This window comes from Dipodomys merriami, unplaced genomic scaffold, assembly GCF_024711535.1.
Source record: "Dipodomys merriami isolate MVZ:Mamm:240054 unplaced genomic scaffold, mDipMer1.0.p SCAF_456, whole genome shotgun sequence".
NCBI lineage: Eukaryota > Metazoa > Chordata > Mammalia > Rodentia > Heteromyidae > Dipodomys > Dipodomys merriami.
In genome coordinates, this window is record NW_027206020.1 from 121,797 (window position 1) to 133,914 (window position 12,118).

At 67.6% G+C, this 12,118-nt stretch overlaps 1 protein-coding gene across 1 annotated transcript; it reads right to left on the reverse strand.

Moving 5' to 3' along the window:
• Positions 1-11,398, reverse strand: LOC138808568 (GDP-fucose protein O-fucosyltransferase 2). Its single transcript, XM_069994827.1, has 9 exons — positions 11,252-11,398; positions 7,768-8,018; positions 6,715-6,859; positions 4,578-4,688; positions 3,814-3,880; positions 3,559-3,684; positions 2,676-2,856; positions 2,128-2,251; positions 1-916 (listed from the first exon to the last, which is right to left on the reverse strand). The coding sequence occupies exons 1-9, from the start codon at positions 11,380-11,382 to the stop codon at positions 763-765; spliced, it is 1,290 nt and encodes a 429-aa protein (XP_069850928.1). The 5' UTR covers positions 11,383-11,398; the 3' UTR covers positions 1-762.
• Positions 11,399-12,118: the final 720 nt, after the last annotated feature.

The window sequence follows — 12,118 nt, forward strand, 5'->3', positions numbered from 1 at the left end:
TTTTTTAGAAAATGTACTTTATTGGCGGGATGGGGACGTATCAGTGGAAAAGAATAAATACACCGCCCGCCCGTCCCGCTGGCTCCGCTCAGCTCCGCCATGCGGCGCCCCAGCCAGCCCGGACGGCGTCCCGCCCCATACCTGGGCCACCCACGGGGGCCTGGAAGAGGCTGCTCCGTGCCTGGTGCTGGAGGAGTCCCAAGAGGGATGTGGCCAAGGGGCACGGCGGGGCGCGCGGGGCCACACCAGCCAGGGGCAGGCCGCCCTGCTCCGCAGGCACTGCTCAGATCTGCAGCCTCTGCAGAGCGGGCGTGACTGCAGGCAGCAGCCTCAGGGGCAGCCTGAGGGGCAGGCCGCCTCTGCTCCTTTTCAGTGGCACTCGATCCACGCAGAGGCCCAGGGTCCATCGGGGGTCACAGGAAACCACTGGCTGGGCCTACAGGCCTTCCCCTGAATGGAGCCCACCGCCACAGCCTGCGGTGGCGCCCCGGACTGCAGAGCAGAGGGCTCAGCCCTGGGGCGCCGGGCGGGAGGCGGCAGGCCGTCACCCCAGCACCTCGGGGCCTCCCGCTGCGGTTGCGGTCTGCGGGCCCCGGCTGCGGCTCCTCACGGCCGCTCCCCGCATCCAGGCCTGGGCCTGAGCCTCCACTCGAGGGGCGCTACACAGGCCTGAGGGAGGTGGCCTCGGCCTGGGACACGCCACGGGTGGCCCCAGACGGGCCCCCGGGCCGGCAAGGCCCGCGGTGCAGACGTGCCGGCGGCTCAGTACGCAATCTTCCAGTGGGTGGGCTGTTCACAGGCTTTTTCTTGGTCTCCACAAAATCGGTTGTATGTTGTTTTGGGGTCCAACCCCAGGATTTCTCTCTCCTCGTGAATCCGAAAAGAAAACGTGGAGACGGAGGTGCCGATAAAAAATCTGCAAAGTAGCGAATGGCGTGTTTGCCGGCAGCAGCCACGCGGGGTGAAGCCAGGGCTCGGCCTCGGCAGGGAGCGCTGGCCGGGGCCGGATTCCCACGCTCGGGGGTCCTGACGCCGCTGGGCGACCACGGGAGCGACCACGGCATCCAGGTGACGGGGAGCGGGGCCTGCGTGGCGCTGGCGCAGTGCCGGTGCCAGGCTGCCCGAGGCGGGGCTGCTCCCACCGCAGCCGGGACCACCCGAGCGGGAAACCGCCACGCGGCCGAGGGGCCGGCCCTCAGAGCACCCCGCCCCCCCAGGGGCCCCCTCAGAGCACCCCCGCCCCCCCAGGAGGTCCTCGGAGCACCCCACCCCCCAGGAGGCCCTCAGGACACTCCTGCTCCCCAGGAGGCCCTCAGAGCACCCCCGCCCCCCAGGAGGCCCTCAGAGCACCCCCGCCCCCCAGGAAGCCCTCAGAGCACCCCCGCCCCTCAGGAGGCCCTCAGAGCACCCCCGTCCCCCCAGGGGGCCCTCAGAGCACCCCCGCCCCCCCAGGGGGCCCTCAGAGCACCCCCCATCCCCCCAGGGGGCCCTCAGAGCACCCCCGTCCCCCCAGGGGGCCCTCAGAGCACCCCCGTCCCCCCAGGGGGCCCTCAGAGCACCCCCGCCCCTCAGGAGGCCCTCAGAGCACCCCCATCCCCCCAGGGGGCCCTCAGAGCACCCCCGCCCCCCCAGGGGGCCCTCAGAGCACCCCCGCCCCCCAGGAGGCCCTCAGAGCACCCCCCGCCCGCCAGGAGGCCCTCAGAGCACCCCCGCCCCCCCAGGGGGCCCTCAGAGCACCCCCGCCCCTCAGGAGGCCCTCAGAGCACCCCCGCCCCCCCAGGGGGCCCTCAGAGCACCCCCGTCCCCCCAGGGGGCCCTCAGAGCACCCCCCATCCCCCCAGGGGGCCCTCAGAGCACCCCCGTCCCCCCAGGGGGCCCTCAGAGCACCCCCGCCCCCCAGGAGGCCCTCAGAGCACCCCCGTCCCCCAGGAGGCCCTCAGAGCACCCCCGCGGGCGCAGGCCTGCAGGCCTGGCCTGGCAGTGGCTTCTCCTGGAGCAGCACCAGTGGACGCCCTGCAGGCCCATGAGAACTGGCGCCGGCCGGGCATGGCCAGCGGCGGGAGGACGGTGACGGGGCTGGCCACGGTGAGGTGCCGCGCTGTGGCGGGTGGCTGGGAGCGCAGGTACCTGGCGTGGGCGCAGACCCACTGGTCGATGATGGCCACGCCGCCGTCCTTGTACAGCTCCAGCTCCTCCCAGGTGGGCTCAAACCGCACCATTTCCGGCAGCAGCTTCTTCAGCTCTTCCTGCTCTGCAAGGCAAAGGGCAGGCGGCGGGCCGGCGCTGGCCGTGAGCAGCACGCGCATGCGCACGCCGCCTGCAGCCCCCCTCCCCGCCCCCCGTTTCATCAAGCTACAGAGAAATAAGGCCAGGTGCTGGTGGTCATAGGCGTAATCCTAGCTACTCCGGAGGCTGAGATAGCCGTTCAAAGCCACCCCAGGCAGGGAAGTCCGTGAGGCCCTTACCTCTAATTAACTACCAGAAAACCGGACGTGGCGCTGTGGCTCAGCGGTAGAACTCACCCAGGGTGAGCCAAAGAGCTGCCCTCGCCCTGAGCTCTAGCCCTGAGTGCACTGGCCCCGAGTTCAAGACCCAAGACCACCAAAAAATAAAGAGAAATGAGGTTGGGGCTCAGAGCTGTGTACCCTTCCTGAGGGCGTCTGTGGGTCGCCTACCCTTCCTGATGGCGTCGGTGGCCACAAACACCTTGTCCAGTCCGTGTGTCTGCATGAGGCTCCGGATCTTCCTCACGGCCCCCTCCAGGCTGGGCACGTCCTCCCTGTGTCCCCAGATGAAGTCCTTCCTCCTCAGGTGGACGCCCAGGTACGGGCCCCCCAGCGAGGAGCCCAGCCTGACCTGTGGGGACACGCGGTCAGGCAGGGACGCCGGCATGGGGCCTGGCGCGCTCTGCAGCTCTGGTTCCGAGTGGGGAACTGGTCTTCAATCGCCGGAGACACTTTTACTGCGCGAATCAGTAAAAAATCCGTCAGCTTCCTATTTTTTTTCACTCAGGACTGACTATCCAAGTAACTTAACCAGGAGAGCCCGAGCACCTGCCCGGCACAGCGCCAGGCTGGTGACAGCGATGTGAGGAGCCTGCCTGCCTGCCCGGCACAGCGCCAGGCCGGTGACGGCCGCGTGGAGAGGCCTGAGCGCCCGGCACAGCGCCAGGCCCGGTGGGTCCCAGGACTGGGCGCTCAGAGGGCCGAGGCCCGCGTCCCCGGGAGCCAGCGTGGCGCTGCCATGCCTGCGACGGTGGGTCGGGAAGTGGGGGGTCTCAGGACGGCGCAGCTTCTCTCTCCCCTTGCTATGAGCGGTGAAACCACGTGGGACGCTCTTGCCCCTCCCCCCCCAAGAAGAAACCTGACCGCGAGGTCCCTCTGCCGCTCGGGGAAGAGGCCCGAGCCACGTCCTCCAGCCTCCTTCGCGCTGAAGCAGTGTCCACAGGAGGCCACACGAGCCCTGAGCTGACCTGAGTGTAAAGGCGACCTGGCGGCCCCTCCTACCTTCATCCGCACCCAGTCCTCCTGGGACGGGACGCGGTCCGACCCCTCCTACCTTCATCCGCACCCAGTCCTCCTGGAACGGGACGCGGTCCGAGGCATCTGTGGAGTTGAGATGCTTGCTCCTGAACTCGTCCCCCACGGCCCGCAGGTGCCTGGCGAACACCATGCTCCGCCGCGTCTGCGGAGACGGGGCGGGGCTGAGCGGAGGCTGCGCCATCAGGCCCCCGCGGGCCGCACAGCAGGCGGCGGGCGCCACCAGACACCGCCACCAGCCTGACCCGCGGAGGACAGCCCCGCAAGTACTCACGTCCCAGTACTCCTTCCCCCCGTAGTGGTCGTGGAGCAGGTTTTCCGCTCGGTCCAGCATCACAGACCTGTTTTTAACCACAGAGAAGTGAGGAGGGATCCGGACCACCCAGCCCCCCACACGACACCCCACACCCCCACCAAACACCTAGTTCCTCTGGGCCTTACAGACAAAGAAAGAGGTCAGATCGGGCTTAGGACCTAGATGTTCCCTTCAGAGGCCACATGGACCCACGCCGGCCCCTCCAGGCTGGGGCTCAGGCCGGCCCCCCGGCCCCTCGCCCCGCGGTAGCCACACAGTGACACACTCTCCAATCACCACACCCACAAGGCAGAAAGTGGGACGGGGAGGGCGGCTTCTCCACCGTCACCGGACCCGCCGCACTAGCCCAGGACACATCTCCCACACAGGCCGAGCCAGCCCAGCTCCCGCCACGCGCAGCAGGCTCTTCCCAGCCTCGCCCGCCCGGCTCGACCCCGCCGCACGCCTGGCATCCGGGTGCACAGAGCCAGGAGTGCGCCTGGTGCAGCACCCGCTGCAATCCGGGCACCGTGAGGATGCTGGAGGACGGAGGCCACGCACACCCGCAGCGCGGGAGCCCTGGGCTCCCAGGATGCTGGCAACCTCCCCGTCCTCCCGCAAGGCTGTGTCCTGTGGTCTGCAGGGGACAGAGGTCCCAGGGACTGTGGGCGTCTGATGCCCACCCTCCGAGCCCAGTCCAGGTCCCCTTGCTAGCTGACCTGAGCGGAATACCCCACACTCACCGAGCAGAAGTGTTTTTCAGAAGCACAGGCGCTATGACGGAGGCCGACCCCTGGACCGATAGACAGGAGACATTGAGGCCCCTGGTTTCCTCATAACCCCAAAACCAGCCCCTGGAAAACAAGGCCACCATGTCAGCGGCCAGCTCCTATCCAGGTGAGAGTGCATGTGCACACGCGTGCTCCTATCCGGATGAGAGCTTGTGCACACACATGCTCCTATCCGGGTGAGAGGTCGTGTGCACACGCGTGCTCCTATCCAGGTGAGAGACCGTGTGCACACGCGTTCCCATCCAGGTGAGAGGTCGTATGCACACGTGTGCTCCCATCTGGGTGAGAGGTCGTGTGCACACATGTGCTCCTATCTGGGTGAGAGGTCGTGTGCACACGCGTGCTCCCATCCGGGTGAGAGGTTGTGTGCACACGCGTGCTCCCATCTGGGTGAGAGATCGTATGCACACATGTGCTCCTATCCAGATGAGAGCTTGTGCACACGCGTGCTCCTATCCGGGTGAGAGATCATGTGCACACGCGTGCTCCCATCCGGGTGAGGTCATGTGCACACGCGTGCTCCTATCCAGATGAGAGCTTGTGCACATGTGTGCTCCTATCCGGGTGAGAGATCATGTGCACACGCGTGCTCCCATCCGGGTGAGAGGTCGTATGCACACGCATGCTCCTATACGGGTGAGAGGTCGTGCACATGCGTGCTCCTATCCGGGTGAGAGATCATGTGCACACACGTGCTCCTGTCCGGGTGAGAGGTCGTGTGCACACACGTGTTCTCCTATCTGTGTGAGATCGTGTGCACACACGTGCTCCCCTCTGGGTGAGAGATTGTGTGCACACGTGTTCTATCTGTGTGAGGTCGTGTGCACACATGTGCTCCTGTCCAGATGAGAGGTCGTGTGCACACGCGTGCTCCCGTCCAGGTGAGAGGTCGTGTGCACACGCGTGCTCCCCTCCGGGTGAGAGGTCGTGTGCACACGTGTGCTCCCCTCCGGGTGAGAGGTCGTGTGCACACGCGTGCTCCCCTCCGGGTGAGAGGTCGTGTGCACACGTGTGCTCCCCTCCGGGTGAGAGGTCGTGTGCACACACGTGCTCCCCTCCGGGTGAGAGGTCGTGTGCACACGCGTGCTCCCCTCCAGGTGAGAGGTCGTGTGCACACGCGTGCTCCCATCCGGGTGAGAGGTCGTGTGCACACACGTGCTCCCCTCCAGGTGAGAAGTCGTGTGCACACACGTGCTCCTATCCGAGTGAGAGATCGTGTGCACACGTGTGCTCCCATCCGGGTGAGAGGTCGTGTGCACACACATGCTCCCCTCCGGGTGAGAGGTCGTGTGCACACACGTGCTCCTATCCGGGTGAGAGGTCGTGTGCACACGCGTGCTCCCATCCAGGTGAGAGGTCATGTGCACACGCGTGCTCCCCTCCGGGTGAGAGGTCGTGTGCACACACGTGCTCCTATCCGGGTGAGAGATCGTGTGCACACACGTGCTCCCATCCGGGTGAGAGATCATGTGCACATGCGTGCTGTCCAGGTGAGAGGTCGTGTGCACATGCGTGCTCCCCTCTGGGTGAGAGGTCGTGTGCACACGCGTGCTCCCATCCAGGTGAGAGGTCGTGTGCACACGCATGCTCCCATCTGGGTGAGAGGTCGTGTGCACACACGTGCTCCTATCCGGGTAAGAGGCCATCCTGGGCATGCACACACGTGTTCTTACCCAGGTAAGAGTTGTGACATTATGTGCACATGTGTGCAAGTATGGTCCTGATAAAAACCAAACGCTCAGGACCAGGATGGCAGACTGGCTCCAGTGAGTGGGGACCTCAAGTAAAAGGAACCACGAGAACCGAGACAGGTCTGAGGGAGGAGCGGGCAGACCAGAGGGGGACGGAGCTTTGCACGGCCCTGGTTCAGCGCACACGCAGCCTGCACTCCACGGTCAGGCTCTTCCTTCCCTCTCCAGGCCAGTCCCGGCTGTGCGCAGGGAGGTGCTCTGGCTCCTGAGCCGTCGCTGGGCTCACCGCCCTCCCCGCACCAGAGGCAGGCAGGGACCGTGAGGCCACAGGGCCAGGTGTTTCCAGACAGTGCAGAGCACCAGGGGGCCCTCGCCCTTCTCAGACGGGTCTCCTGTACCTGTAGTACTCGTGCTTGTCCTGGGAGTACAGCAGCGGATCGATGCACGGTCGTCCATCCACCTTCTCCTCCCAAGTGCCCTCCTTCCAGCCTTCCGCGTAACCTTGCAGGACGTACACCTGGTCAATGAAGGGCCCGCCAGACTCTGAAAAACGACAAGGAAGCACAGGGCAACCATGACCCCAGGCACACTCACAGACATACCCCGGGTCACGGGTGCGGATGCGACTTCCATCTTATTCCCAGAAGCCTGGTGGAAGCAGACAACGCAGAAAACAGGCTCGGTGTCATCGGCACAGAGGGTCTGGAGGCAGGCGGGGCCTGGCCTCTCCACAGGCTCCCTGGGCCATCTTCTTGCTCCTGCTGCCCGGACGGGCCGGCAGGCCTGGCTTCCCCAGAGGGCACCTGCGCGGGCACCCCGCCCCGGCTGACCTTCTTCTGGCCGGCTCCGCCCCGCCCCGGCTGACCTTCCTCTGGCCGGCTCTGCTACCCCCTCCCCACAGAGCGCTCCTGCTGAGGATTTGCCCAAAGGCAGGATGCTGTCTTCACGTGGCTCACAATCAGGGGCTCGAAGCTGGGGCTTCCGGTGGAGGCGGGGTCACTGCCCGCCGAGCGCTGTGCAGCGCCAGCAGCGCCCCATCCACGGGAAGGAAGCAAGTCAGCCCGCACCCGCCCAGCCACAGGGTCTCCCAGGAAGCCCGGCGCCCCGCAGGGCTCCCAGGCGCCCAGATCAGCAGAGGAACCCTTTACCAAAGCCAGCCGGAGGTTAAGTCCTCCAAAGAACCCCCTCACAACAAGGCTGGAGGAGTCAGCAGGGTGACCAGGTGCCTTGGGGACCCTGGGAGCCCATGCAGGGGCAGCACCACCTGTCTACTTCCCCGCAGGGGCTCTGACCGCACCCACCTGCTCAGCAAGCCGTGGGGGGAGGAGGGGAGTCTTGGAAGGGAAGGGGTGTGGCAGGCGGGCACACGGGCAGCTGGCCGGAGGGAGAGTGGGCAAGGCGGGCACGGCGGTGAGGAAGGACCGGCCTGGTCAGCGCCCCCACAGCCTCACCTGCGATGAACTGCTCGTACTCGATGACAGGGATGTTCTTGTTCAGACTCGGGAGGTCAAAGAACTCCGCCCAGGGGATGCGGACCTGGTGGATGTCGGGGCTCTGCCAGTGGTAGAGGCGGCCCCACGGTGGCAGCACGAGCACCCACTCCTCCGTCTTCAGCAGCGTCTTCAGCAGCGAGGCCACGCGGATGTAGACGTCCCTGCGGAGGTTGAAGCCTTCGGGGGGGTTGACGTCGTACAGCAGGTAGCTGAAGGCGGGAGCAGCACGCGCTCTCGTGAGGCCACGCACACTGCCCGCCCAACTCCACGCCTCCCACCAAGGCACCCACCCTCCTGACTCCTGCCTCCAAAGCCACTGGTATGAGCAGTGGCCGTCCCAGGGCACTCAATACCTCGCCTGGCCAGTGGCTGAGACTGGAAATGAGTGCACTGTTTCTCATGGTGGTCTAAAGAGGGCTGGGAGATCTAATGATTGCCAGGAATGCGGAATCTACTCCCTGTGTTGGAGCTAAAGCTGGAAGTACCCGCTAGCTTATTCCAATAACAAGCATCTCGTTACACGTCAAAATCTTCAAAATAAAACTAGTAAAATGAACAGCCATGCTTTTAATTCCTGCAAACTTATTTGGGGTCCGGTCATGGCTGTCTCTTGTATCTCTGCTTTCTGCTCATGGCACGGGCCAAGGGAATGCTGGAAAACTCCACAGTGAACTTATGAGAAGAAATGCGAGCAGCATCTGGACTCCATAGCAGAACCACTCAGAAACCGCCGTCCTCTCTGGGCTCCCGACTCCCAGGACGGCTGTCAGGACTCTCAGTGTCAGTCTCACCTGCTCTACCACTCTCCAGCAGACAGCCCAGAGCAAGGCGCGGGCTGGTCGGGATCTGCTTTGAGCGAGGTGCCCACTGCTGGGCAAGGCAGCCTGCCTCTGGATTCTATCCACCAGTGTCCACCATGGCCCGGGGACCATTGAGTCAGGCTCTGCCCACACAGCCTGGCCCAGGTCCTTCCTGGCCAAGGTCTCCTTGGGATGCGGATGAATGGGGACAATCAGAGCAAGCCTGAGTGGGGATGACCCTTCAGGGGGCAGCGGACCCCCGAACCCTGGCCTGTCCCGACCCGTCGACCCAAACCTTGACTAGTCTCTGGACCCCTCCCTAAATCCCCTCCCCAGACCAGGTCCCAGAGCCCTCCCTGAACCCCAGGTCCCCCCCACCTCCTCCCCCAGTCCTGTGGACCCCCCAGACCAGGTCCCAGAGCCCTCCCTGAACCCCAGGTCCCCCCCACCTCCTCCCCCAGTCCTGTGGATCCCCCAGACCAAGTCCCAGAGCCCTCCCTGAACCCCAGGTCCCCCCACCTCCTCCCCCAGTCCTGTGGACCCCCCAGACCAAGTCCCAGAGCCCTCCCTGAACCCCAGGTCTCCACCCTCCCCCAGTCCTGTGGACCCCCCAGACCAGGTCCCAGAGCCCTCCCTGAACCCCAGGTCCCCCCCACCATCCCCCAGTCCTGTGGACCCCCCAGACCAGGTCCCAGAGCCCTCCCTGAACCCCAGGTCCCCCCCACCTCCTCCCCCAGTCCTGTGGATCCCCCAGACCAAGTCCCAGAGCCCTCCCTGAACCCCAGGTCCCCCCACCTCCTCCCCCAGTCCTGTGGACCCCCCAGACCAAGTCCCAGAGCCCTCCCTGAACCCCAGGTCTCCACCCTCCCCCAGTCCTGTGGACCCCCCAGACCAGGTCCCAGAGCCCTCCCTGAACCCCAGGTCCCCCCCACCTCCTCCCCCAGTCCTGTGGACCCCCCAGACCAGGTCCCAGAGCCCTCCCTGAACCCCAGGTCCCCCCCACCTCCTCCCCCAGTCCTGTGGATCCCCCAGACCAAGTCCCAGAGCCCTCCCTGAACCCCAGGTCCCCCCACCTCCTCCCCCAGTCCTGTGGACCCCCCAGACCAAGTCCCAGAGCCCTCCCTGAACCCCAGGTCTCCACCCTCCCCCAGTCCTGTGGACCCCCCAGACCAGGTCCCAGAGCCCTCCCTGAACCCCAGGTACCCCCACCTCCTCCCCCAGTCCTGTGGACCCCCCAGACCAGGTCCCAGAGCCCTCCTTGAACCCCAGGTCCCCCCACCTCCTCCCCCAGTCCTGTGGACCCCCCAGACCAAGTCCCAGAGCCCTCCCTGAACCCCAGGTCCCCCCACCTCCTCCCCCAGTCCTGTGGACCCCCCAGACCAGGTCCCAGAGCCCTCCCTGAACCCCAGGTCCCCCCCACCTCCTCCCCCAGTCCTGTGGACCCCCCAGACCAGGTCCCAGAGCCCTCCCTGAACCCCAGGCCCCCCTTCACCTCCTCCCCCAGTCCTGTGGACCCCCCAGACCAGGTCCCAGAGCCCTCCCTGAACCCCAGGTCCCCCCCACCTCCTCCCCCAGTCCTGTGGACCCCCCAGACCAGGTCCCAGAGCCCTCCCTGAACCCCAGGTCCCCCCCACCTCCTCCCCCAGTCCTGTGGACCCCCCAGACCAGGTCCCAGAGCCCTCCCTGAACCCCAGGTCCCCCCCACCTCCTCCCCCAGTCCTGTGGACCCCCCAGACCAGGTCCTAGAGCCCTCCCTGAACCCCAGGTCCCCCCCACCTCCTCCCCCAGTCCTGTGGACTCCCCAGACCAGGTCCCTGAATCCTCCCTGAACCCCAGGTCCCCCCACCTCCTCCCCCAGTCCTGTGGACCCCCCAGACCAGGTCCCAGAGCCCTCCCTGAACCCCAGGTCCCCCCACCTCCTCCCCCAGTCCTGTGGATCCCCCCAGACTAGGTCCCAGAGCCCTCCCTGAACCCCAGGTCCCCACCCCTCCTCCCCCAGTCCTGTGGATCCCCAAGACCAGGTCCCTGAATCCTCCCTGAACCCCAGGTCCCCCCACCTCCTCCCCCAGTCCTGTGGACCCCCCCAGACCAGGTCCCAGAGCCCTCCCTGAACCCCAGGTCCCCCCCACCTCCTTCCCCAGTCCTGTGGATCCCCCCAGACCAAGTCCCAGAGCCCTCCCTGAACCCCAGGTCCCCCTTCCCCCAGTCCTGTGGATCCCCCAGACCAAGTCCCAGAGCCCTCCCTGAACCCCAAACCCCAGGTCCCCCCTCCTCCCCCAGTCCTGTGGACCCCCCAGACCAGGTCCCAGAGCCCTCCCTGAACCCCAGGTCCCCCTTCCCCCAGTCCTGTGGATCCCCCAGACCAAGTCCCAGAGCCCTCCCTGAACCCCAAACCCCAGGTCCCCCCTCCTCCCCCAGTCCTGTGGATCCCCCAGACCAAGTCCCAGAGCCCTCCCTGAACCCCAGGTCCCCCCACCTCCTCCCCCAGTCCTGTGGACCCCCCAGACCAAGTCCCAGAGCCCTCCCTGAACCCCAGGCCCCCCTCACCACCCCGCCCTCTGACCCCTCGACCCCTCTGACCCCGCCCGCGGCCCCGCGGCCCCGCCCATGCGCCGACCCCGCCGCGGACGCCGGGCGCTCACCGCCTGCGGGACGCCGCCGCGGACAGGATGTCGGCCGCCGACTGTCCGGGCCAGAACTCCTCACCCGAGGCCGCGGCCGGCCGCCAGGACGCCAGCGCGAGCAGCAGGCAGACGACGCCGAGAGCCGCCATGGCCCCGGCGGCCACGCACTTCCGGCGCCTACGCCCCACCCCGGAAGCTCGTTTTCCCGCCCCCGCGGAATGCGTCTCCGTAACCCTGGCGACGCGGGGAAGGCCGCCCTGCGTGCGATTTCGTCGCCTAGAGGCGAAGGCGTCTTGTCTCGGGCGGGGCGTGTGCCGGGGCGGGGCGTGTCCGGGGGCGGGGCGTGTCCGGGGGCGGGGCGTGTCCCGGGGGCGGGGCGTGTGCCGGGGCGGGGCGTGTCCGGGGGCGGGGCGTGTGCCGGGGCGGGGCGTGTGCCGGGGCGGGGCGTGTCCGGGGGCGGGGCGTGTCCGGGGGCGGGGCGTGTCCGGGGGCGGGGCGTGTCCGGGGGCGGGGCGTGTCCGGGGGGCGGGGCGTGTCCGGGGCGGGGCGTGTCCGGGGGCGGGGCGTGTCCGGGGGGCGGGGCGTGTCCGGGGCGGGGCGTGTCCGGGGCGGGGCGTGTCCGGGGGCGGGGCGTGTCCGGGGGCGGGGCGTGTCCGGGGCGGGGCGTGTGCCGGGGCGGGGCGTGTGTCGGGGTGGGGCGTGTCCCGGGCCGGCGGAGGGCGCCACCCTCGCTTCAGCGCCCGGCGGAGCCCTGGGTCTCCTCCGGGCCGGTGCGGGTCTCCCGGGAGGCGGTCTCTCCTCCGGCTCTGCGGGGCGCGGCCTCGGGGACGGGGCTCCGCCGGGAGGCCGGGGACAGCGCCGGCCCCGCGGGAAGAGGAGCGCGGG